The 27601-nt window shown below is 44.5% G+C and overlaps 2 protein-coding genes across 2 annotated transcripts in view; both read right to left on the bottom strand.

Moving 5' to 3' along the window:
- The window catches only part of TGDS (TDP-glucose 4,6-dehydratase), a 1159807-nt gene that overhangs the window by 917227 nt on the left and 214979 nt on the right, over positions 1-27601 (bottom strand). The gene's annotated exons all lie outside the window — the stretch shown is intronic.
- DCT (dopachrome tautomerase) lies at positions 541-27346 on the bottom strand. The gene is made up of 8 exons (XM_048819228.2): positions 27034-27346; positions 18137-18436; positions 16787-16887; positions 15903-16069; positions 9933-10112; positions 9681-9816; positions 2075-2276; positions 541-881 (listed from the first exon to the last, which is right to left on the bottom strand). The coding sequence occupies exons 1-8, from the start codon at positions 27344-27346 to the stop codon at positions 700-702; spliced, it is 1581 nt and encodes a 526-aa protein (XP_048675185.2). The 3' UTR covers positions 541-699.

Below are 27601 nucleotides of genomic sequence, written 5' to 3' on the forward strand. Positions count from 1 at the left end.
GGAAAAAGATTTGCATTTGTCTTTGTTTTTCTTTTTTTCTGGCTTCGGGATTCTCAGATGATGTGATCCAAACCTAGGCATCACAAACTACAAACAACCTTTGGCAACAGGAAAACTCTATCCTGGCTTAGGCTGCACATGTGTGTGTGAAAGCAAACACATGTAAAGGAAAGTACCTTGTGTGTTGTTTCAAAATGTTTGAAGATATGAGACTGATGACCCCAAATGACTGGAAAAGAACAGGGCCTCTGAGATGAGAACAATGTCGCTAGCTGTCTAGCAAAGGAATGTGTGTCAAGTTGTTAGTTCAGCACTTGGCTAAGAGTTGAACAGCTAATCAGTTGAACAGCTAATCAGGGGTAGCTGTGTTAGTCTGGATCTGTAAAAGTGGCAAAGAGTCCTGTGGCACCTTATAGACTAACAGACGAAATAGGTCCTCTCTAAAGGCAGTACTAGAGAGCAAAAAAAAATTTCAGTCTTTTGCTCTAGCTACCTCTTACTCCAGCCTCTGCTCTTCCCTACCTGTGTAATATTGGCACATGTCACTGGCACTTTATAAATGCATCTGACGAAGTGGGTATTCACCCACGAACGCTTATGCTCCAATACGTCTGTTAGTTTATAAGGTGCCCACAGGACTCTTTGCCGCTCATCAGGTTAGTTTCCTACAGGTAAATCTGATGACACAATGCTACAGCACTAGGCCTCTTCTGTATAATTTTTTTTGCTGAATCTTGCATTTATCAGTGGTTCAAAACCTTTTCTGTATCTTCTGTGCTGAAAGAGTGCAAGCAGCATAATTAGTATAACTGAAGCTATCAGTGCTCCTCCGATAGTGGATCCAGCCATAATAGCCCAAGCATGTGTTTCTTCAGGTGAACCTGTAAATACAAAAAGAACGTCTGAGTTATAGAATGGAAATAATTTTGCTTCTAAAATCACAAAGGAGGAGGAGCAAATATTAGACTCTGCTTTAACAACAGTAGGACTATTATAACTTGTATTGCCGTAGCACTCAAAGGCTGCAGTCCGGGTCAGGGCTCCATTGTGTAGGCAATGTGCAAATATACAATAAAACACAATCCTTGCTGCAAACGTTTATAAACTAATTTAAGACTAGATACAAGAAGCGAGTGTAAAAAAATGGAGGGAATGAGAAAGGAGGGACAATGGAAAGAGGGACAGGAGCACAGAGTTAAAAAGCCTAGCTATGCACAATTTGCAAGTTTTGGGTCAGGGTTTTATTTATTTAGGTAGCTTTGAGAAAAATAAGGAAAAATGAACGGTCTCAGCTATACTCACTATTGTGAAGTGCTAGAACACAGTATGTTCTTATCAGTCTGTCCATCCCAACCCCACATGGCAGAACATCTTTACTTGGTCTTTTCACTGCCCCTCTCAGAAGCTTATTTTGGGTAAAATATTCAGAAGTGTCTCAGTGACTTAGAAGCCGGAGAGTACGTCTACACAGCAGAAAAAGACCCACAGCAGCAAGTCGCAGAACCCGGGTCAACTGACTTGACCTTGCGGGGCTCTGCTGCGGGGCTAAAAATAGCAGCATAGACATTTGGGCTCAGGCTGAAGTCCAGCCTCTAAGACCCTCCCAACTCCCTAGGTTTCGGAATCTGGGCTCCAGCCGAAGCCCGAATAGCTACACTGCTAGTTTTATCCCCTGCAATGTGAGCTGCCCCATGCTCTGAGACTCACTGCTCCTGTTTTTTGGTTGGGTTGTTTTTTTGTTTTTTGGTTTTTTTTTGAAGTTTAGTCTCATTTTCAAAAGTAAGGCTCCTTAAGTCTCTTGAAAATGGGCACTTAGGCTTCTAAGTCACTTACACATTTCTGACAGTTTTACCCGATGTATTCCTGGTGTCCATGACAGTACTACCATCTTCACCCTACGCTGACTTTCAGTGAGACTTGGGCAGCTTGGATCCCTAAGCCCGTTTGGAAAAATGTGACTTAGGAGCATATGAAAATGTTGCTCTTAATGCTCAGTTATCTGAAGACCTTTATGTGAAAACTTGAGCAGCCGGGTCTCTTACTCTGTAATCCCTTTAGCACGTCTGTTAATCACCTGGCAGATCAATGGCATAGCTGTAGCCAAGTTGTTCTGCAGCTAGAAAGAGCTGCCCGTTGGTCACAGGAGGGAAGAAAGGGACCATGTTGAACATCCTGTTGTGCCCAATAGGGGCCAGCTCCAGAGGCCAAGCATTGTCAGAGGGGTTAAATTGTTTCATCCACTCATCAAAGATGGCATCAGTAAAGGAATGAAGGACCTGTCAATTCAAGTACACATACACACACGTATAAACACCTTTCTGGTTCCAACAGCTTCCAACATTTTGTGCTTTTAAAAAAATCCCCAGGACAGGATTGGTTTGGAAGTAGGAAATATCTGTAAATATCACAACTTATGCATGTGGACGCTGTCGCACTGAAGAGTGCTGAACTCCCTAGCAGCTGGATTGGTCCCTTGTAATCTGCCCCTCACTTAGCTGCGCTGCCTCAGGAGCCCAGCAAGGCCCAAGCTATGACTCACCGAGTGTCACAATTCAGTCCCACCAGGGAAAGAAGCTTGGCCGCTCCTTCTCCTCAAGCACCTGCTTTCCCCAAGGGGGCGGGTCAGCCGTATCGACCAGTATACTGAGAGAGCAGAGCCTTGGTTCTGCTGGCTCCCTCACCCTGCCAGCCCACCTGTGCTGGCTTTAGAGTGGCGACGGTTAGCTCCATAAAATGTAACCTGCAATGCAAGTAGCCCATGCAAAAGAGTTGGGGGTGTATAGTCCCCTACATGGGCTCATAAAACAGTTTAAAATTGAGCTCTAATCTAAGACAAAGACTAAAGAGAAATGCGGGCCAGACTTTCCAGCCCATTGGCTCAGCCTTTCACTGGTAAGGGCAGGGAAGCTAAATTGGTCTAGTTTACACGCCACGGAGCCAGTAAAAGGTATTACAAGATGTCAATTGAAGTAGAATGGGGGCTGTTTTATTATACACAAGTGTGTTTCTTGCTACACGGCTCCCTCTGCCCCTTGAAGTCGGAGTTACACCAAACTGGACATTCTTAGGGTGCGTCTACAATTGAGCTGGAAGGTGTGACTCCCAGCTCACGCTGACACAGCTGAGCTAGCTCTGCGCTTACAAATGTATCCGCAATGGCACAGGTGGCTGCTCAGCCTGGCCACTCCGAGTATAATCTCACCCGGCCCCCTGCAAACATATTCAGGCAGAGACCTGCCACACTGCTACTTTTAGGCACGAGCTCAAGTAGCGCAAGCGTGGGTACGTCTACACGAGCTGGGAGTCACACCTTTCAGCTCAAATGCAGACATGCGCCCAAGCTTTCTGAGACTCACACTAAGTAGACCGAATTCCGAGGCAATGTGTAAAGGGTGGAGGGTGTCAGTTACACCTTGGTAAGTGGATCTGAGTCTAAAAACCAAGTCTAGGGGAGTCTATATGAAGCCTACGTGGGTGTAACATACATGTTTTAGGGGCCAATGAAGGTGTAAGATACATCAACTTATTCTCTTTCTCAACTTAAACTCGCTTCTGAATTTGGCCATAGGAGTCCTCACTCCTTTGGCTTTAGTCTTCAGGAAACAGTCTTCCAATTAGCATTAGTAACCCTCCCAGAACTCTGACGCAGCAAAGACACAAAACCAAATTATTTTGCATTTTTTAAAAAATTCTCTGGAAACAGAAGGTCCTGATGAACTGGAAAAGAGCTATGGTAATCTCTGTAGTGGGCAAAAAAGAAGATCTGGAAAGTGGTCTGTCAAATCGATAATGCCAAGTTGAAAACACTTCAGCTATGGTACAAAAGATTTCAGAGCTGCCAGAGAAGAAAAGTGTTGTCCAATGTTGTTTAAAGTGAGCTATTGTCTCCACATTGCAATTTTTGAAATGCATAGTTTTCCATTCCCTTTTACTGTTTTCCCTCCTCACTAATTTTCTCTCTGGGTGCCCAGCACATTTGAAAATCAGGCCACATATTTAGGTGCCTAAAAACCTTAACTCTAGGTACTCACTTTGGCAGAGCTTGGCCTACAAGTTTAGTTACAGGACTTTGGGTGAGCACAGCCTTTCAAATGCAAGTATTTCTTCAGAGAGTAAGTTTTTCATTAGCCACCAGAGGGAGCCAATACACTCCAGAGAAAGAAAAGGAGTACTTGTGGCACCTTAGAGACTAACCAATTTATTTGAGCATAAGCTTTCGTGAGCTACATCTCACTTCATCGGATGCATCAGAATGCATGTTTATGCTCCTTTTCTTTTTGCAAATACAGACTAACACGGCCACTACTCTGAAACTCCAGAGAAAGAGAGACTCTCAAAATGGACATACAGCAGCAAGGAAGAGGGGTTTAGAACAAAGTTTACAGAAATGTTTACAACATCCAATCCTTTTCAACATAATGACAATTCTCCGTTTCCATAAGCTGAGCTAGCTGTAGAGAAGTATTTCATCCTTGGCTGTTCCGGCATGCTCAGATAGCAACAGAAGCAAGACTCTTTGGGCTAGATTCACAAAAGGATTTAGAAAAAAGAACAGGAGTACTTGTGGCACCTTAGAGACTAACAAATTTATTTGAGCATAAACTTTCGTACAGCTCACTTCATCGGATGCATTTAGGTGTCCCAGAATTAGGCCTCCCTGGAATTCACAAAGGCCTGACTCAGCTGCCCCCAAAGTCTGCAAGCACCCATATTTTTGTAACTAAAGTTCCTTAAACACCATGGTTCTGGCTCTGAGCACACACACTGAAGCCCCACACCAGGCATCTGCATGCCTAAGCCCCAGATGGTGCAGTAACCAGGGGCAGATCAGCTCATCCACCTATCTTGCCTACACTGCCCAATCAAGTAAGCATGCTCAGAGCTCACCTACCAGATCAGGGCCCTGTGGAGGAGGACACCCTCCCTCTTAACTTTTAGCCCAGTGGTTCCCCACTTCACCTGAGGGAAACAGGGATTTGACCTAGCCTTTGCCTCCTCTCAGGAGGTGCTGTAACCACTGAGCTATGGGATATTCTGATGGGAATCTCCCTCAGCCTTTCCTCTTGAAGCTGTTCTACTTTGGCTAAATCATGAAAGAGCAATTGGAACAGGGGGCCTGGACCCCGGGTGTCCCAGGTGAGTCTTATAGCCAGTCAGCTACAGAGTCCTTCTCACACTTGCTTGCTCTCTCTCTCTCTCGCTTGCTTGCTGGCCCCATGATTCTTCCATTATCTATCCACAGTGGAACAGCTTCACCATCGGGACAGAACGAGCAAGTGGGAGAATGAGTCTATAGTCCAGTGATTAGCGCACTCACCTGGGAGGCCCAGGTTCCAGCCCCCTGCTGCAATGACTTTTTTTAATTAGTTATCCAAAGTGTCAACAGGAGAGCCTGGGGGAACCTCATGTCAGAATATCCCACTGCCCAGTGGCTAGTGCACTCACCTGTGAGGTACCAGTTCCTTGTTGAAATGACTTCTCCCTTCACATGGAGAGAGGACTTTAACTGGGGGACAGGTGTCCCACATCCCAGGTGAGTACCCTAACCACTGGGCTGAAAGTTATGAGGGAGCTCCTGCTCTTCCTCCCACCCCTGCTTCTTGCTAAAATGGTGTAGTCGCTTAATGCCAAGAGAGGGTGTGCAGCTGAGAATGCTAAGCAGAGGGTGGTGCCTTCCTGCACCCCAGACTTGGGCACCTGTCTCTGAGAGAGGGCAGGACTTAGCACACACCTCGTGGCTTAGCATCGCCCAGTGGCTAGCTTACATGAGGAGCCACCTAGCATGCTGGCTGTTGTGAACCCCATTCATTGTATAGGGAGCCTCAATGCCAAACTCCGGCTTTGTGAATCCCAGTGATTTTCTAGGCACCTAAAAGTGTCACCACTCCTAAGTTTCTGTGCAAATCGCGCTTCTGGTGAGAAGAGTGTAACCTGCTCTTACAGATGCAGACCTTGCTACAGTTATCCATGCTTGTGTCTTCGCAAGGTTAGACCATTGTACTGTGGTCTACATGGGGCTACCCTTTATCATTCAAAACCTTAAATTAGTTCAGAATGCGACTCCCCACTTGTTGAGCAGCGCTTCAAGCTGAGAGAATGTTGCACTAGTGCGTCAGTGCCATTGTCCAGTGATGTGTAAGATGTTGGGTGTGGTTTATAAAGGGCTAAGTGGTTTAGGACCTAAATAGCTGAGATGCAGTCTCTATCCCCTCTACCACAGTTCCAGTCAGCTCACAGGGTTAGGACAGGGAATGGCAGCACATTTTCCAATAAGCTCTTTGACTCTGGAACCCACTCCTCTGGTTGGTCCAAAAGAACCTGCAAGCGTCATCTATTATCTTAGGCTTCTGTCGTGGGTTGGGTTAAGTAACATGGGGTGGGAAGGAGTGCACTGATTTTGTCATAGGCGCCAACTTACCGAGTTGCCGGGGGGAGCTTAACTCCCACTTTGCCCAGGCTTGGCCCCCGCTCCACTTCTTCCTCCAAGCCCCCATCCCTGCCCCACCGCTTCCCGCCCCCCGCTCCTGCCCTTTCCCCTGCCCCACCTCTTTCTGTTCCCTCCCCGGCCTCTTCCTGCCCCCGCTCTTCCCCCTCCCCCCCCAGCGCCTCCTCCATGCTGCGGAACAGCTGATTCACGGTGAGCAGGAGGGTTGGGTGGGAGGGGCAGGCTCTGACCCAAGGGCTAACAGTGAGTGCTGAGCAGTCACTGCTCCAGCCCCAGAGCATCCACAGAGTCGGTACCTATATATTTTAAATATCTGAAAAAAGAGCCCAGAGGGTTGGGATGGTGCAGGGAGTCTTTTTAAAACAAAATTGAAGAAAAATATTATTTGGACTGTGATAGGGCCCAAAAGGTGCTTCCCAGAGAGGACCACAATCCCCACTGAAGAGAATATCTTTGCTGCTCTTCATTCTTTACAATGTTACAAGCAATGTAAGGGTGCAGATAGCAGATGGCGTAATAAGGTTCAACCATTTTTGTGCAAATATCCCTCATCACTATTTAAGTCATATACCATATAAAATAGGATGGAGTCCCCCACCTCTCCCCCCCCCACCATTTTGCCTCTCCTCATGCATCTAAGATTCTGATCTAGCAATTGGATTGGAGAGGGCAGGTCCTTTCGCCCACATGAAGCTCTTCTGAGGTCACCCTGAGATTGCAGGATCAGGCTCTAACTCTTGTATATACACCATTCTCTTCCACCCCTCTCACTGTGTACAGCATACAACACCAAACTAAACTCCTTTCCATCCACCTGATAACAGACGATTTACACCATGCCACATCACCCCTGAATTTGGTCCAGAGTTTTCCAGAATTGTGCTGTTCGTACTTGTTGTAGTAGCAAGGTACTAACAGACTGTTGTATCAATCAGGCAAGGTATTAATAAGCTTCAAAGGACTTTATTTTCAAAATGGAAACCTCTTTACCGAGCTGCTGCTGCACCCTCTGTAGCTTTCTCCCAGCCTTTCAACTCCTCCCCCATCCTTCCTGTTTCCTATCCTTTCAGAATCCCAACAGCCAGGGCTCCCAATTCTAATAACTACAAGCAACATCTAAACACCACAGTACTACAAAGCACCTGCTAGAAAAAGTTGTCCGTTTCAGACAACTATCCAGTACCAAGACAGGGGGCCAAATTCATTACTGTTGTAACTATTGTCTTCAATATCCACATGAGAAAACTTTGATCTGCAAACCACCAGATGAAAAGTAATCCACTGTATAAAATAATGCTATCATGAACTAAAGATTTTTCCTGTTTCAGTTTTTTTAAATTGTGTTTCTTTTATTTTAAAACACAGCTACCCAGCAGGCATCTCATTTCAGCCAGTATCTGAACTCGCAGTCCCAGCTTGCTGCTGACCCTCGTTCATTAAAAATCTAAATGTGTTTTCAAAAAGAGGCTAAGGAGTAAGAAGTGAACGTCACGGAGGGATATAAAAACTCAGAAGGAAATAAATTGGGGAGCTACTGCACGGTCATTTGGGCTAATACCTACCCACAATAATTATGGCTTCATCTACCAAAGGCAGCCAGCTCTAGGAACGCGTAATATTAAAAAGCTTTTCAGTAAATTTGGCAAGTACCTGTGTGGAGAATAAAGTATGTAACAGGCTTAGCTACCGAGAATACATTTGCTCACTGCTGTCTGCTTTATTTTTAGAGTTCTGTGTTATACCGAAGTACCAGTACAATTACATGATTTTATCCCCCAGAACACACCAAAAAGGAGATGTAGCTCCTCGGCCTATCCCAGTGAGCTGTGTTTTAAATAAACAAATAAATACTGACACAAAGCCAAGCTAAACCTGATTTCAGCGAAAATTAGGTGTGTAACTACCTCTGAGCATCTGGGCTTGATATCCTAAAATATATAGTCCTACTCTCAAAATCTCTTCTGCTGAGACATTGACAGGAATAAGATGAGCTAAATGTAAAATTAAAATTCAAGCTGTGTCAGACCAGCAGCTCTTCCGCTTTGAATGGCTGCTGTTCTTCCCTAAAAGCTGACTTTGGATTGCACTAACTGTCTTGACAATTCTTCCCACTTTATTTAACTACTAGTAGATATGGCAATATAAAATACAAGAGAAGAAACTTTTATTTTGTATTTGAAGTAGTCATTTTTAGTCTAGACACTTCACTACTTCTATCCTCCAAATTCTTGGTGAGAAAACTGCCTTAGAGGTGTTGTGACAATTGGGCCTTCACATTGACCCTAATTGTGAGTTCGGCTGTAAAAAATGAGTATAAGTTCATAAGATGTCACCATAACCTGTAAAATAAATGTTGATGGGACAAGATGCAAAAGTGTGACAGAAACACTGGATTAATCAAAATAAAATGACCTACTGATGTAATTCAAGGGCGGTGTTAAACTCCTGCTTGGTAAACAAGTAAAGTGTGGGACCAAAAATCAATGAACCAACATTGGTGTGTCATAAACTAGGCCTAATTGGTGGACATAGTACCACCATTCTCTTCGTAGGTCCTTAAAGAAATAGACTTTAAAGGGAGAAAAATTGGCTTTTGGAGCAAAGCTTCACCATCATGGCTGCCCCCCCCCATCATCTTTGGGGTGCTTTGGGGCACTTAGCCTTTGTCCTCCTGATCCTCAGAGATGTCCGGGCCAGAGAGGGGGATCCAGATGACACTGTCACCTCTACTGGCTCCAGCTGAATCCTAAACACCATCTGGGATGAAACTGGATCAGACTTTAACAACAGCAGCAACACAACATCTCCAGCCCATCTCACCTAACTTCTTCTCTTTTCCCCAAAAGGACCATTATTACCATCTTTGATACCATCTAACAGGCACTCGCACATGGGGGGGTTTCCTTCTGAAAACTCTCTCGAGCTAACAGTGCAAAGGAACAAGGGATATTGTTAAAATTAGAGGTTTACTTAATACTTAACATTTCAAATGCTATCATTGTTTTCCTTCTTTTCTGTATCTTTAATAAAAGGTTAGAAGGATTTTTTAATGGTTTATTTGCCATGGGACAAAGTAGGTTTGGGTCTCTGTATGCCAAACCCCAGGCCTTGTTTAAGACTGTTTAATGTTAGACCATGACTGGATCATGTGAACACCATTGGCCCACATATTCCCCACCTAAATTAATACAACAGAGGCATATTCAGTTGCAATCACATTAGGAAAATGACATACCACAAAGATTGGATCGTTGGCTGCAGCATGAGGGGAAGCGCTGGTTCCATTCAGGAAAGAGTGAACCAAGTTATGCAGGCTCACCACTGGGGAGACAGAAGATCCATCTGGTTTACCAAACCCTTCCAGGGCATTCCTGTGCGTGAGATAAGACAAGAGTTAAGTAACCACCTATTGACCAGCACTACCTCCAAATGTATGTATAAAAGGCTATCTTTCGGCTGAACATGTTATAGGAGTTGGGGCACAAACCTGAAGCTGAAATTAGAATTCCAGAAAAAAGGAGGACTATCAAACTCTTGAAGTGAAAGGCAGTTCTGGATATCTTCCATGGTTGGCAACTGCTTGCTAGACTTCCCTTGTGGGTTCCTCCGTAGAATCCCTTCATTAGTCCCATTACACAGTGTAACCAGATGGTTGTAGTCATCCAAGCTTAGATTAAAATCAAAATTGCATGGAACAATTAGAATAGGATGTTGGAGGGTGAGAGGGTTCACTCTGACAGAGTCAATAGACGCTGTACACTCAGTCCCCCACCAAAACCACTGGGACGGCTCACATCCCAGATGTTAAACACATTTGCAAGTGTTTGCAGGATCAGAGCCTCAGATGGCTTCAGAAGTTTTGTACCAGAAAAGCAAATGGTCATACTGCTAACCTGAGCTGGAATCATAAGGCTGCTTGTAAATTAATCATCTTTGAACTGGCTCCAACTTTCACATTTCCGCCTTTAAGAATCTCATGAAGGAGACTGATATGGATGTTAGCAAGTGGGTGCCACATCTGTCAACAGGATAATGTGGCTAGATAAATGTCAGTGGGTCCACTAATTTACTGTCAGTTATGCTTCCTTAGCTGACATGTAGCGTAGCTGCCCAACCAAAAACAATTACTGCTGACCCATGTCATAGCAGCTCCTCCTACACTTCCCCATCTGCTATTTGGCAGGGATGGAGAGAGTTATTGTAGCATAAGCGAGAGTCTTTACTGCTGCCACCCAGCACTTTGAGTTGGGAAGGAAATTATTCACCACTTTTTTCTTTGTTCACTGTTCAGCCCAAGCTTGGGACAGTCTGTGTGCTTGTTTCTCCCACACTGTACCCCACCTGCTGGCCCCATCAATGGATATGAGAATATTCTGCTCCCATTGAAGTCACTGGCAAAACTCCCATTCCTTTCAAAGGCAACGGAATTCCACGTGTGTGGATACCTGCACCTTCACAAAGCACCAAATACTTAATCTAAAACTGCAGTGGACACTAGGCAGGGGCAGGTGTCCGTCCACATGAAGTCAGATGCAGGATTGGGTCTTTCGCTAATATATGACAAAGAATTCTCTATGTACATCAGAAATGAGAACGCTATTACAAGCTGCCACAAGGATGTGGATAAGATTTAGAGGACGGTCTCTGATATTGTTTTGTTTGATGCATGTGTGATCATGTAATTAAAGACCATATTATACACATAGCAGTGTTATGGTCACATGTTCAACCTTATCTGTCTCATTTCCTGTCATTTGAGGTTTTAATGTATAGCTTTACCATTAAGTGTACATAAGTTTTTTGTATTTTGATTTCCTTGTTTTCTTCCCAAGAAGTTAAAAGGAAAATCCAGAGTTTTTAAGTCCCAGTAGATGAGCTTACAAGGCTCTCCCCTCTTGCAGAGTTCACAGATTTGCCCTGAGGAGGCTCTGTCTTCCACCTGCTATATGGCGGTTGAAGTTACAGCAGGGCTTTCATTATGGCTTGATTTTCAGTTGCTTAGATACATCTGCATATTTCATCATTTGGGCTGAAATATACCATGTTTTGCCTCAGGACAGAGGTGCATTTTTGGAAATCTGAGCACATGTCCATCCAGCCATTTGAGCTGTGGAAAAAAACAAGAAAGAATTTCCCCATTCTTTGTACTTTGCATTTATTTTTTCTTGCACAATTCAAAAACAGCTGAAACTTTCAGGCTGGCCAGGCCTCGCTGAGTCTTTGCAAAGAATTTAAAATAAAGAAGGCCCTATCTCTATTAAAGAAATTCACAGCAGCTTGACTATATAGACTGTAGTTACACTAGTGCAAACCCCTAATGCAGAAGCATTGGACTGTGCAAAGCAAGGCTTATGCTGATGCTGGTAATGTACCAAAGTCAACTGCACTGATATAAGTCCTGCTTTGCACTGGTGCAGCATGTAAACATCAGGGGTTTCCACCAGTGTAACTACATGTTTACACTGGCACAAATTTCCTTAAAGTAGACACGGTCTCACTTGGAACCCTTGGCCCAGAGCAATGCAGTAAGGATGGTGGTGGGCTGTGGCAATGCAGGGACTGGCTGATGGCTAAGCCGTTATTCAGTGTTCCAGACCTTACCCTTTTTAGGGGGAGAGAGAGAGATGGAATATGAACAGCATTGCATCCTATTTTGTCAGGCATGCTTTTATCATAGAATCATAGAATATCAGGGTTGGAAGGGACCTCAGGAGGTCATCTAGTCCAACCCCCTGCTCAAAGCAGGACCAATCCCCAATTAAATCGTCCCAGCCAGGGCTTTGTCAAGCCTGACCTTAAAAACTTCTAAGGAAAGAGATTCTACCACCTCCCTAGGTAATGCATTCCAGTGTTTCACCACCCTCCAGTGAAAAAGTTTTTCCTAATATCCAACCTAAACCTCCCCCACTGCAACTTGAGACCATTACTCCTTGTCCTGTCATCTTCTACCACTGAGAATAGTCTAGAACCATCCACTTTGGAACCACCTCTCAGGTAGTTGAAAGCAGCTATCAAATCCCCCCTCATTCTTCTCTTCTGCAGACTAAACAATCCCAGTTCCCTCATCCTCTCCTCATAAGGCATGTGTTCCAGACCCCTAATCATTTTTGCTGCCCTTCGTTGGACTCTCTCCAATTTTTCCACATCCTTCTTGTAGTGTGGGGCCCAAAACTGGACACAGTACTCCAGATGAGGCCTCACCAATGTTGAACAGGGGAAATGATCAGGTCCCTCGATCTGCTGGCTATGCCCCTACTTATACATCCCAAAATGCCATTGGCCTTCTTGGCAACAAGGGCACACTGTTGACTCATATCCAGTTTCTCGTCCACTGTCACCCCTAGGTCCTTTTCTGCAGAACTGCTGCCTAGCCATTCGGTCCCTAGTCTGTCGCGGTGCATTGGATTCTTCCGTCCTAAGTGCAGGACCCTGCACTTATCCTTGTTGAACCTCATCAGATTTCTTTTGGCCCAATCCTCCAATTTGTCTAGGTCCCTCTGTATCCTATCCCTACCTGCACCATATCTACCACTCCTCCTAGTTTAGTATCATCCGCAAATTTGCTGAGAGTGCAATCCACACCATCCTCCAGATCATTTATGAAGATATTGAACAAAACCGGCCCCAGGACCGACCCTTGGGGCACTCCACTTGATACCGGCTACCATCTAGACATGGAGCCATTGATCACTACCCGTTGAGCCCGACAATCTAGCCAGCTTTCTACCCACCTTATAGTGCATTCATCCAGCCCATGCTTCTTTAACTTGCTGACAAGAATACTGTGGGAGACCATGTCAAAAGCTTTGCTAAAGTCAAGAAACAATACATCCACTGCTTTCCCTTCATCCACAGAACCAGTAATCTCATCATCGAAGGCGATTAGATTAGTCAGGCATGACCTTCCCTTGGTGAATCCATGCTGACTGTTCCTGATCACTTTCCTCTCGTGTAAGTGCTTCAGGATTGATTCCTTGAGGACCTGCTCCATGATTTTTCCGGGGACTGAGGTGAGGCTGACTGGCCTGTAGTTCCCAGGATCCTCCTTCTTCCCTTTTTTAAAGATGGGCACTACATTAGCCTTTTTCCAGTCGTCCGGGACTTCCCCTGATCGCCATGAGTTTTCAAAGATAATGGCCAATGGCTCTGCAATCACAGCTGCCAACTCCTTTAGCACTCTCGGATGCAGTGCATCCGGCCCCATGGACTTGTGCACGTCCAGCTTTTCTAAATAGTCCCTAACCACTTCTTTCTCCACAGAGAGCTGGCCACCTACTCCCCATGCTGTGTTGCCCAGCGCAGCAGCCTGGGAACTGACCTTGTTCGTGAAGACAGAGGCAAAAAAAGCATTGAGTACATTAGCTTTTTTCACATTCTCTGTCACTAGGTTGCCTCCCTCATTCAGTAAGGGGCCCACACTTTCCTTGGCTTTCTTCTTGTTGTTAACATACCTGAAGAAACCCTTCTTGTTACTCTTAACATCTCTTGCTAGCTGCAGCTCCAGGTGCGATTTGGCCCTCCTGATCTCATTCCTACATGCCCGAGCAGCATTTTTATACTCTTCCCTGGTCATTTGTCCAATCTTCCACTTTTTGTAAGCTTCTTTTTTATGTTTAAGATCCGAAAGGTATTCACTAGCATCATATGTTGTTTGTATATCAATTAGTGTGAGGAGTCCTGTAACACCCGGGATAGAAGTGGTGAACAGACTCATAGACTTTAGGGCCAGAAGGGACCATTGTGATCATCTAGTCTGACCTCCTGCACATTGCAGGCCACAGAACCTGCAATAGACCCTTAACCTCTGGTTGAGTTACTGAAGTCCTCAAATCATGGTTTAAAGACTTCAAGTTATAGAGAATTCACAATTTACACTAGCTTAAACCTGCAAGTGACCCATGCCCCATGGGAGATGTGAAGCGAAGCACAAGAATCATATGACAGTTGCAAAGACTCCAGAAGCTTCAGTTTAATTTTAAATTAAAATGCATATTCACAGACTACTGAAATGAAACAGTAAAAATCCCTCTCCTGTAACATTGGTGAAGGAAGCATTTACAAATTTCAGGGTTCAAGTCAAAAACCCATATTATTCTTCATGTTACTGACAAGAAGAGGGTAGCAGCTATATGAAAAGGCCAAGATTTTCAAAAAATCAGTGCCTAAAATGAGGCTTTGGAGTAGATATTTAGATACTCATATACGTGGCCTGATTTCTAAAAGTGCTGACCCAGGTACGCCGGAACGAGGGGGCCAAGGGACCATAGCCCTTCCACTTTTTGCCACGGGCCTGTCCCTCTGCCCCTCGTCTTCCCCCCCAAAGCCCCGCTCCCTGGCCTGGCCAGAAGCTGGAGCCCGGCCTGGCTAAGTGTGGTCCAGGGAGCCCAGGCAGCTCTGGGGAACTGTGGATCTTCCACCTGCTTGGAATGGGGGGTCTGAGATCAATCCCTGGCCCATGTCCCTGCCCCCCAGGTCCCCTGCCCAGGGCAGATGGAGGGTATGCAGCTCCCCACAGCTATCCAAGTGACTCTTCAACCTCCAAGGCCCTGCCTCCTGGCCAGGCCAGAAGCCGGAGTCAGGTAAGAGCCGAATGGGCAGCGTTGGGCAGGTGGAGGGGCCCAGGCTCCCAGCCCAGCTCCTGCTTCCAACTCAGCCATGAGGGGAGGCTGCAGGGGGCAGAGAAGGGGCTGGGGGCAGGGCCACAGTGGGGGGGCCTCATGGCAATCCCACTTTTAGAAAGAATCTGTCACCCCTGTGCTGAGCAGCTCCCAAGGCCTTCATGCCACTCCAAGCTTGGATGAAAAGTGCTACAGGAGTATTATATTTTGCTGTGTTACTGAATGTCCACTTGTACATCTTAAGGTCCCAATCCTGCATTTGAATCCACAGTCGAATCCCTGCACTCACACAAAGCCCCACTGACTCCAATTGGGAAATGCCTAACTATAGTCAGTTGCAGGATCAGGGCCTTATTTTGCAAGAAACCAGTTCAATCTCATTTTAAAAAACTATTTCTAAATCTGAGGTGACATCCTGGCATCATTGACGTCAATGCAAAAATTCCCCCTGATTGCAATAGGGCTAGAATCTCACTTCTGGTATTTTCCAGTCCAACAGAAGAGGCATAGATTTTTCAGTCTAATATGAGCTCACTATTAAACACACAGAAAAATTCCTATTGACAAAATTTTTCAAGGGCTCTTGGTTGGCAATTACTGTCTTTAAGTAAAGTCCTGAATCAAATTTAAAAAAAAACAGTATAAAAAAGCAGAATATATCTGAGGAAATCTTGAATGACATCCACCTAGAGCCCATCCACTAAGTTTCACAATTTTTACAAGGAAATCTAGGTTCTTTTTCTTGCAGTTTGGGCAAGTTGAAAGAGAAGTTCATGCTGTTAGTGGCTAATGAAAACAAGTGTTAGTTAGAATGCTGGTTTCCCCACACATTCTATTACCTATTGCACACTATTGCCCAGTGTGAGAACCTTGAATTCTGACTTATTAGGCTTGGATCTTCTGGTCTTGATGCTCCAAAAAGCTGATCTGTACACACATCGCACTCATTTCTACCTGTGGCAAAATTCCAATAGGGCAATGCAAAGGATTCATTGCCAATCAGTCGCTATAATAAAAAGAAACTTATTAGCAAGAAATAATTCTTTAAAAACAGAAAGAGACGTTACTAATACCTGGCTCGTCTATATTTTGATATTTGAAACCACGCTGCAGTTTTCTCAGAATACCGTTTCAACTTCCTTCAGGCTATTAGGTCACTGATTCAAATCTAAGGAAGGCCGGCAGTTACCTTAACTAAACACTGTACCATCTGATGGCCTCGTATGTTAAGTGGTTCCTAGTTCTGATTTCTACTGAAAGTGCTGATGGCCCAAAAAGTGGTGATTCTGACATTCTTGGGAGTCAGCAAAGAGACCAAGGGCACAGAGTGGCCCAGCATGACGACAGAAATAACCGGAATAAATACAGAGGCTGAACCACCTTCTCTCCCCTAGAGTTGGACACTTCCGATGAAGTCTGAGGCATGCTGGCTATGTAAAAAAAAGTATATTGCACCTGCTTTTGTAATAATTGTTCTTTTCTTTTTTTTTAAAGGAGGGCGGGGGGCAGGGGATAGAAGACCGGAGTCTTCAAACCAATCAGCACCTCCTGAGTGCTAAATTCACTTTTAAAACAGGGTTAATTTCATTGTCTAGGGACTGTAGCCCCAACATGCAGTTATGCCAGGGAACTCTGTGTTAGTGAAATAGAGATTCAAAGTAATATGGGAAAATCACAATAGTAAGAGCCATGCAAGCATCCTTGAATAGGACGCGTTGCTAACCTGGAGATCTCTTTCCAGCAGCAGCAAATGGTACCTATGCCAAGTAACAAAGGCAGGTCCTTGGTGGGAGAAATCTATAGTGGTGAATGGGCGGCCAGGTCCTACAAACAGGAAGGCACAGTAAGAACTAGAGCATCCAATTAAAGTTAAATAGACAAAGAGTACTTTACATAACTTCCTTTATGAGTTTAAAGCTTCATGAAATGGAATTCATGCTAGAATGGTATCCATCAGAAATATAAACATTTTAAAAGAGTTGGTGAGAATTTTTTTAAATTTTGAAAATGATTAAAATGTTCACATTCCAAAAAAGGGGGGCATTTAGACAACATTTTGCACATTTTTCCAATGTTTGACCAGCTAGAATTTGAAATGAAGCCCTTCATTAATCTTCATTGTGTTGTAAATCATAGTTATTGTCTTGTATGTACAACATGGTATCACTATGTTATTCAATGGTAACATAGTGCAGCTTCGCGCAGCACCCATTGGCCAGGAACGGCGAACCGCAGCCACTGGGAGCTGCGGGTGGCCGTGCAAATGTAAACAAACTGTCTGGCAGCCCACCAGCAGATTACCCTGACGGGCCACGTGTGGCCCGCGCACAGGCGCCAACTTCTACTGGTGCCAGTTAGTGCTCGAACCCCCTCTGCTCCCTGCCCCGCCCCCTCCAACCCCCATTCCAACCCCTTCCCCAAAGTCCCCATCCCAACTCTGCCTCCTCCTGCCCCCATTCCAACTCCTTCCCCAAATCTCCGTCATAGCCCTTCCTCTTCCCCGCCTCCTCCCCTGAGCACGCCACGTTCCCGCTTCTCCCCTGTCCCTCCCGAAGCCTGTTTGGCGGTGGCAAGCGCTGGGAGGTAGGTGGAGGAGTGGAAACACAGTGCACTCAGGGGAGGAAGCGGAGGAGGAGGTGAGGTGAGGTGGGGCAGGGATCTTGGCTGCCGGTGGGTGGAAAGGACACACTAATTTTTCCCCATGGGTACTCCAGCCCTGGAGCACCCACAGAGTCGGCGACTATGGGCCCGCGGTCCGCAGGTTGCCCACCACTGGTCTAGAGCCTCCAAAATGTTTAGGCGCCTAACTCCAACTGAAATTAATTAAGCCAATGGGAGTTAGATGCCTAAATACCTATGAGGATTGGGAACTAAGTGACTTACACAAAATCACAGAGGAAATCTATGCCAGAGAAGGACTTGAATCCAGATTTCAGACTAGCACCCTAACCGCTGGACCATCCTTCCTTTCACCATGACTTGATCACTTTTCAACTTACTTACCTTTGTTCAATTATTACATTTTTACCACGTTCTTTACATTCTAGATGCCTTAGTAAAGAAAAGTACCAACCTAATAGGGTGTCCCTGACTGAGTAGTAATGAAGCCACACAAAGTAGTTGTAAATGCTACAGTTTGTAACTTGCGGTTCAGTTCCATTGGGCCCAAGGAGACTCAGCCAGTGCTGTGTAGCAATTACATAGTCTGGGTGAGTGGTATTCTTTGCACGGTCTAAAGCATCTAAGAACTGCTCTCTCTCTGCCGCAGTCAAGGCATGGACATTTTTCCGGACAAGAAGTGGCTTCCTTTCATCGCAGTTGGGGCCAGTCCAGCCAAACTTGCACTCACCACAGTTATAGCCAGCAAAGTTTCCTGTGTTAAGAGAGAGTGTGGGTTTAGGTATATTACTCAGTGCACAAAAGAAACTGAGACTGAAATGCAAAGAAATTGAGTTTGTTAGTCTGTCTTTTCCCTAGCGATTTCTATTCTGGTTCAGCAGCTGAGAATATTGGCAGCTTTGTCAATTGCTTAACTAAAATGATGGCTTATTTCCCAGTAACACGGCAGGGCCAAGATTCGTAGAAGGCTGGTTATCAAGATAAAGAGCCAGATAAAGGGCTGGATCCTGCAAACTAAGAACTCTGGCCCTGATCCAGCAAAGCATTTAAATATGCCCATAGTCTCATTGAACTTAATAGGACTACTCACCTGCCTAGGTTAAGCAGATAATAAAGTGCTTTGCTAGACTGGGCCCAGAGTACTCAGCATTATACAGGACCACGCACAAAAACATGATGTCTGACAAAGACTCCTGCTCTTTAAGCATATGTTAAAAATAACAAACTGCAGGGCTGCTGCTGGTGGCCCACTGAGGTATCATTAAATGGTGCAGTGATACTATGTAAAAGTATGAAAAATTGTATTGTTCTATGTGTGCAGGTCTTTTCTCACCCCATTGCCTTATGTCTAACACAGGCAGGCATCCCTCTGTTGACAAGTACTTTCTGTGCTGTCTGCTCAGGTTTTTACAGTATTATGAAGAGCTCTGGAATACATGGTCTCCGGAAGCACAGGAATCCCATTGGCTCAGTTTTAGCACTGTCACATAGTATAGAGCCAAATAACCTTATAACAACAAAGTGCAAATTTATTCTACAACTACTTCGTAAGAGCTTTTAGGATCGCCACTGGGCAATCCTGTCAGTTACTAAGCTTTATTAAATACTTTTAGAATTACTTAAATGGGATTTAAATCTTCTTCTGTTTTCCCAGCCTGAATATCAATTGTACTTCCACAGGTTAATGTCAAAATTATTCTTTCCACCAAATGAACTAGCCCATCTGCTTTTCTTTGAAAACTGTAATGGTAAAATAATGTGATTAATTTCAGACCTGGATTGAATTTTACCGTGTTGTACTCAGGGGTTCAGCACACATTCAAAATACAGAAATTTAACTTAGAAAATTGAAAAAGAGGCAAGAGTAATGAATGCTGATAACTCCTTATAGCTTTTCAGTGAATTTAAGTACTTCCTTACCCAACCACTGTCACGATCCATGCCAGAAATTGCTGTGATCGCTTAACAATAATCCCTTGTAGCGGGTAAACAATCATATACCAAATTCTGCTGTCAATTACTTCAGCTTTATGCTTCTGTAGCTGAGATCAGAATCTAGCCCAAATACAAAACCCTTGTAATTTGAATTGAAGTGTAAGTGTAATTAGTGTCAATTGCCAATTTACAGGGGCCACATACTAATGCATCCATTCATAAATCATGCGTGCAAAGTGCTTTGTCTAATTCAAAACACACAGCTTATTCAAATAAGAATGAGCTTCTTTCCCCCCTCTGGTATGGAGGAACTGTCTCAAGAATTGCATTCACTCCTTTTCATTTTAAGAATTTGCAAAAGCTGAGTTGAACATTAGGTACAGTAGTGCACTTAAATGAATTGGAAAAAGCATGCAACAGATTCAAAGTTTACATCTGAAAAGAACTAATGTTTGTATGTTATCTTTCAGTTTGACTTATGCCAAAATATACTTGACATCCATTTTAAAGAGTTGATATTTTTGCATCTACCAGCATATTAAGTCAATCCTTTACGGAAAGCAAGGTTGTGAAAGCAGCTTTACAATGGGTTCTTTGACCACAATTCTCTTTGGAAAGAAGGGGGAAAGGAATCGGGTTTCACTGATCACAGTTTAGTATCACATTAAACAAAGAAGAACTAAAGCATTATATCTGCTTAGGACTAAAAAGAGGAAAGAAAAATATGAGTAAGTAAAGTGCATGATTCAACAAAAAAAACAAAGTCAAACTTCAGAAAACTATTAGATTACTTAGCCTGGGCCCCTTAAAACCAATGACTAGTGTTTCTCAGAAGTGCTCAGCACCCAAAACTGTTATACTTTCAAAAGAGTTCAACTCCCCAATAGGCAACTAAAAGATGTGGCCAAATTTCCAAAAGTGGGAGCCATTGGGTACTCAGCAATTAGTAAAATCAAGCAATTTATCTGGATACTTAAGGGCTTGTCTACACTGTGGAGCAAAGCACACCAGAAGGGTGTACACTGTATAGTGGTCTAAAGTGCTGCACTCTAATTGACCCGCGTAGATCTTGCAGATGCACTCTAAAAGTATCGAGTACATATTGCTGTAGTTCCATTTGAAACAGTACTACATTAATGCGCACTAGGATTCTTTTACTGTGTCAGCAGCAGGGTCTACACAGAGCAGTCAGAGCACAACACTTTAGAGAGCTCTACAATGTACATCACGCTAGCATGGGTTGCAGACAAGACCTTTCTCTGGATATTGAAAATCTTGGCCACTGCCTCTTAGAGAATCCTTCTCCAGTGTTGCTTACAAATTGCCACTAATGATGTGCTGTGCCTAACGGGCATATTCTACCCCATCTACACAGCAAGTGGAGTTACACCCTAGCTATCTAAGAGACTTGATGAAGACAACACAAAATGGTTGCCCACCAGTAATGTTCAAACTTGGACACTCAGCAACTGGACCAATTTGCAGAATGAAAGAAAAGCAGGTACACAACAACCAACAATCACTGTGTGGAAACTATTAAAACCAATCCGACTCCTGATTCAGCAAGACCTTTTAACATTCCCCTGGAAGTGCCCCTGCATTCAGTATCAATCTGGTTGGATCAATAGAGTCCAAATGATTTCTCTCAAAGTCATCTCTTGAGTAGCAAATGTTGCTCCTTTATTTACAGAATGGAAACTGTAAAGAGGAGGAATATAAAGGAACCCAAGATAAAAGAGAGGAAAAATAGTGTGGTAATGAAGGCAAAGAAAAGCTGGATGGAAAAGATGTGAGGAAAATGACTGCTCCAAAGAAAGAACAAAGGATTAAACAATGTCAAGTTCAAGTCAGCTATCTTAGGACCCAAACCTGCAAACACTTACTCATATGCTTAACTTTACTTCCATAAGTAGTCCAATATCAACTAGATTTGACTTCAATGGGGCTTCTCATATGAGTAATGTTAAGCATATGAGTAGGATTGGGGACTTGATTCCTTAAACTTTAAAGCATCAGGTTTTGAATATTTAAATTCTTTAGAATTAAAGGTTTCAATCAACTTAGATATTCTACCACAGCTAGCATGACCAGACAGCAAGTGTGAACAATCGGGACTCTTTTTTCAGGGAGGTATAATTGCTTATATAAGACAAAGCCTGTAATATCGGGATGTCTGGTAACGCTAACCAGAGCAGATAAATCATTATATAGAGGACTTTTGCATGAGAGCTTAGAAAACAAGAGCCTCTCTGTTCTGCAAGCACACTTAAAATCCCATGGTACTTGCAATAAGAGTACAGATTGGTAAAGCAATTCTTGGCCAGAATTCTCTCTCTCTCTCTCACACACACACACACACACAGACAAACACACACAGTCTCTCACATTTGCCCATGTGCGTCCCCCACATTGAATATAATTAAGCATGCTGTGCACCAGGGCCCTGATCCAGGAAAGCCTGACTGTACAGAAAAGTATTTAAGCACTTGCTTAAACTCAAACACATGCCCAGGTACTTTCCTGAATCAGGATCCAGATGGCTACCTGTGACACCTGCATTTAGTTTGCTAAGCATTTGGGGATCTTTCAAAATAAAAAGAGAGATAGTAATGCAATTTATTATTATTATTTTATGTTATTATTTGTAAAGTGTTTTGAAAATATGAAATGCTGGATTGATATTATCAGTCTAGCCAAAGACCGAGAGACAAAAACTGATTTATACTAGGGTGACCAGATGACAAGAACAAAATATTGGGACACATGGGGGGGGCAGCCACAGGCTCACGCCCCACCAAGGCCGGCTCTAGGTTTTTTGCTGCCCCAAGCGAAAAAAAAAAAAAAAAGCCGGAGTGCCGCCAAAGCAAAATATCGGGACAAATGGTGTCCCAATCGTGCATTGGTTGGGACGCGGGACAAACAACTAAATATCAGGACAGTCCTGATTTTATCAGGACGTCTGGTCACCCTAATTTATACCGGTAAGCCTTCTATTATTTTAGACAGGGCTGGTAGCACTACCTATTATTAAGTTTGCTCAACACTTCCCATTACCAGACCCTGTTTTCAGTTGCTTATAACTTTGTGAAACTTCAACTGTTTGGACTGAAATTTTCCATGCCAGATGTTTGCCTCAGGCTGAATTTTATTTTTATTTTTTGAAAAATATTCAAACAAAATGCTTCAGTCTTGAATGAGAATGAGGGTAGGCTAGGGGAAATGTATTGCTCATGTTAAAAAATTTTGCCACCCTTTTTTTTTTGGACAGCTCTAGCACCCTCATGCTTTGGAGCAGGGACCTGAAATTTGGCAGGGGAATGACCTTTATGTCATGGATGTGCCTTTTGGCTTCCCCATGAAAAACTGCCCAAATTTGGTCAAGTTATAAGCCTTTGAAAAATGGCAGTTGGCACATGCTCTTTGATTTTTGGCAGTTAAATCGCCAAAGATTCCATCATTGCTGAGCATGTGCTCAGAGCTCCTAGTGCCAACCAGACTGCATGTGCCATCCCCACATAGTGACTGAGCTCCAGTCTAGAGTTACAGGGGCAAAGCTGGACTTTCCTTGTAATGGCTGCTCCAAACTATTGCAGACCAGAGAGTGGCTGTGGACCAAAACTGAAATCATGGGGCCTGTCTCTCTTGTGCTCTCAGTGTCCTCCCCCGCCAGTGCGAAAGCAGTGTAGAGAAGAAAGCTGTCTGATTCAAATGCAGAGGGGACAAAAGCTGGACTGGGTGAGAAGGAAAGCAGTAGATTGGTACAAGGAGTCTGGTGAGACTGGAACTATTTGGACAAGGAGACTGGGTCTCGGGGTGGGGAGTGGAAACTTAGACTGGTTGGGCAAGGAAACTGGGAGAGAGACGGGGCCAGTGAGGAAAACAGTGGGGAACTGGGAGCCAAATGGCTTGGAGGGAGAATACTGAGAATGGATAGGAGCTGGATGGAAGGGAAAGACTGGGAGTGGTTGGACAAGGAGATTGGGAACCAGTGCATAATATCCTACCTAACAAACCAGATTTCAGACCAATTCTCCACTTTGCATGGGGGTGCATAGAGGGGGGACAAGACAGATTTGTGAGAGTTATGGTACAATGGGAGAACTTGAACAAAGAGACTGAAACAAGGAGCTAGGAAGGGGAATGAACAGTGAGAATGGATGAGGAGTCTAGAGAGTCTGACTGAGACTAGGAGCCAGTTTGGAGCGGGGAAAGACAGGTTGGATGAGGAGCTATGAGAAAAGAACTGGGACTGGCTGGGTAAGGAGACTGGGCAGCAGGAGTCAAGCTTCGGGGGAAAAGGTGGAAGTGTCTGTGCTCACGAAAGAACACTCTCCTATATAGCCTAAAGTGGATCCCAAGATTCCAGAATCTCACCGTTCCTCAGCTGTCAGCAAATATCTGTGAAACCCACTGGCATAGTGAGTTTCTCATCACCCTCTAGTGCTGTCCTCATAGAGGATGACAAGCTACAACTGCTATAAATTACTCTGTTAGCTCAAGTGGCAGAGGTTGAGCAGTGGCTCTACAGGTTCTCCTCCTGCTGGTGACCCATGTGGGGTTTTCATATGATAGAATTCCTTTTTTTTCCAGTTTTTTGTTTTAATACATAGAAAATTACACACACACATCTACATTAAAAGAACATTATTAAGGTTGCAAAGTCAAACACTCCAAAGTTAGGAAATGCCAGAGTTAAGGTGGCCTGTGCATATGAATTATGATACAGACTTTATAAACATGATGACACACTATTTTTTCCATAGTACCCCTGCTTGGTTCAGTGTGCAGGATGGACCGGCTCTGGGGAAGGAGCAGGGTTGTGTCATTTGTAGGACCTCTGTCTCATTTGTTTCAGAAGGTGGAAGGTGTGCAGTGAATGAGGCAGGGAACCAAAAAAAAAAAAAAGAGAGAGAGAAAGAACAAGCTCATGGTTAAGGCAGTTGAACGCTGTACTGGAGAACTGGAGTCTATCCCTGTCTCTGTCACAGAGTTTCTCGGTAATGCTGGGCAAGTCTGAAACCAAACAGTTCACAGATGGTCACTAACTGTGTATTCCATTTTCTGAATGCCTGAGATGAGACTCTAGGGTGTGATTTGCAGGAGCACTGAGCACTGACGGCTCCAACTGAAGTCAGTGGGAGCTATGCTTTGAAAATATAAAGTGCTACATAATGCAAATACTCTGAATAATCAGGACCCAATTATCTCAAACTGGGCACCCAAACTTAGTAGATACTTTTAACCTTAATCTCTTTGGCCTGGCTCCGCCAAGGAGCCAGAGAAAGAATGACTCTGTAGCCTGGTGGTTAGGGTACTCGCTTAAGAGGGAGACCTGGGGCCAATCTCCCTGCTCCAATAACTTGTTAATCATTTTTCTACAGTGGAACAACTTCACCAGGAGATAATGAGAGACCCAAACATCAGAAGCTCCCATAGTTCAGTGATTAAAGAACTCTCCTGGGAGGTGGGTTACCCCTCTTCAAAGCTTTTCTCCTCATTAGCCACAGGGGGAATTGAACCTTGGTCTCCCACATCCTGGGCAAGGAGTCTAACCACTGAGCTAAAAGTTATGGGGGGGAAGGAACACCCCCACCACGGGCTGGATTTTGAATGGAACCTGGTCCAGTAGGCAGCCTCTGAGCATACCTACCACATTGAGCCCCATAGGTAAGATAGGTTTCAGAGTAACAGCCGTGTTAGTCAGTATCCGCAAAAAGAAAAGGAGTACTTGTGGCACCTTAGAGACTAACCAATTTATTTGAGCATAAGCTTTCGTGAGCTACAGCGCACTCCCCACTGTTTATGGACTTCACTGGGACTCAGGTGGGAAACAGGCATCCACATGCAAGTGAGGCAGCAGTGCACGTGCTCCCAAGGAACTTCAACAGTAGAAATTTAGTGGACAAGTGAGGTGAGGCAGCAACTGAGCAGGGGTTTTGTGGATCACAGCAAAGCCACAAAGGCATAGGTGCCTAAGTACCTTTGTGGATCTGGGCTTCAGTTCCCCATCTGTAAAATAGGGATGATACCACCCCCACACCTCACAGGGGTGCTAGGAAGAAACCTTAATTAATGTATATGAAGCACTCAGGTACTCCAGTGATGAGTGCCACAGACAGGCCCATGAAGAAAGTACTAATTCTGTCTTCAGTGCAGGCTTTGAATAATGTATAGTAAATAAGGCCGAGGACCATACATTGAACAACAAGGATAAACCAACATATTGCCAGCTTCTCATTCAGTGAGCACTGTCTATCCTGTGCACTGAATGACGCAGGGGTCCTGTGGAAAGATTAGTATGTGATCATGTAATTAAAGACTGAAACATAATGCATACTCACAAGATAAGGTTGGGTGGGGTGGTGGGCCAAATTAAGCTTGCACAGGCAAACTTAATTCTGGCACTTTCCTAACTTCTGAGTGTCTGACTTTTCAACCTTAATAGTGTTCTGTTAACATTATCTTTTATACATAGTTCTATATAATAGCATAGAAAAAAGACAAGAGTTCACGACCAAATGCTCCAGTCTTCTAAAAGCTTATGCATGCACATACAGTTAGTTATGCACATGCATATGTGTTTGCAGGATTAAGGCTTAATTCTGCAGTCCTTAGGTGAATCATCCTGTGAAGTCAGCGTGCTATAGGATATTGAGGACTTGATGTTCATATAGCGTACCCAGGACTTGAAGTCAATGGGACGGCTTATCTAAGGTTCTGTCCGCACTGCAAATTCAACTGCATTGGAGGCTGCTCCAATTCAGTTTTCTTTCTGCAAAGTTAAACCACTGTTCCATTTTTCAGCATTGATGGGACTCGGTTATCTTGTAAGCATTGTATTAAACCCCTGAATGTTTCCAAATTTTTACCACTATTATTAAAGCACGACTAAGTCCTGTTGGCTTTAACACAATTCTTAACATTAGGTCCTGTCAGCACTGCAAAGCAGGACTAAGTTTACCAGTTGGGATCCCTGACATCCATGAAATTTTCAGGACACACACTGCAAAATATTACCCTGGCAGTAATTAATCCCAACTCAACATGTGCTGACACAGGTGTACAGCTTCATCCATATACATGTCTACAGTCACAAACCCTGTCTATCCTACCTAACAAACCAGATTTAAATATGGGGAGAGGGGGAATGGAACAGCCTTATGGCCGGACCATGTAACAATAATGGGGGAGGGGATTCCTGACCTGTGAATACAGGGGGAAAAAACAAAATTTAAGCATGAGAGAGAACCATGCTCTAACCCCGTTTGGTGTCTAGGCCAGCTCATGTTCCTCTTTCACTGGTAGAGTATGGCTTGGCCATATTTGTAGTGCAACTGGGAGGGATCACCCTTCCTGATCCCTTTTCCACAATCAGGGATTTGCTCTTCTCTGGAGCAGAGTTAGTCCTCCTCTCACCTGTGCACTGGCAGCTCTGATTGAAGAACTTCAGGGGCCATCGTTCCCGGTCATCCACGTTGCGGAGGGTGTACGGGCCGCGCCATGGCCTGGTGTCCACCTGCACCTCCCTGCACGATCCCCTGCCCTGCTGGGAGCCACACGCATTGCCTGGCTCTTGCCCCAAGGTTGGGCAGCAGCGCTTGGCCAGCAGCGCCTCTACCGTCATGCAGACGCGGGGGAACTGCGCCTCAGCCTGCGGAGCGCAGCAGCAGCTCAGGTAGCCCAGGAGAGCAGATGAGAGCCATGTCACCCACTGGAGCTGGGAGGTCATTGCTGCAGGGACCACGCGCTGTGCCAGGTTTGGCTTCTAGCAATCAAGGACAGGAGCGAAGGTGTTTCATGAACAGCCTCTGGACAAGAGGAGGACCGCACTTTTTCTCAGATTCTCAGCAGACTGGGCTCTGACTGACTGAGATAATTTCCCTCACTGCTTATGATGTTGGCATTTGGGGTGTTTGTTTAATCCTTGACTCGAACTGCCTTGAATATGGTTCAAAAGGCCTTTGCTCTGCGGTGCGTGCCAAGA

Source organism: Caretta caretta, chromosome 1, assembly GCF_965140235.1.
Source record: "Caretta caretta isolate rCarCar2 chromosome 1, rCarCar1.hap1, whole genome shotgun sequence".
Lineage (NCBI taxonomy): Eukaryota > Metazoa > Chordata > Testudines > Cheloniidae > Caretta > Caretta caretta.

What these genes read in the sequence shown, in the direction of transcription:
- DCT (XM_048819228.2), bottom strand. Translation starts at nt 27,346, where the DNA reads ATGACCTCCCAGCTCCAGTGGGTGACATGGCTCTCATCTGCTCTCCTG. An exon ending in TGGGCAATAGTGTGCAATAG is followed by an intron (nt 10,113 to 15,902) that starts GTAATAGAATGT and finishes TTTTAATCTAAG; the next exon opens with CTTGGATGACTACAACCATC. An exon ending in CTATGCCATTGATCTGCCAG is followed by an intron (nt 882 to 2,074) that starts GTGATTAACAGA and finishes TTGTATTTACAG; the next exon opens with GTTCACCTGAAGAAACACAT.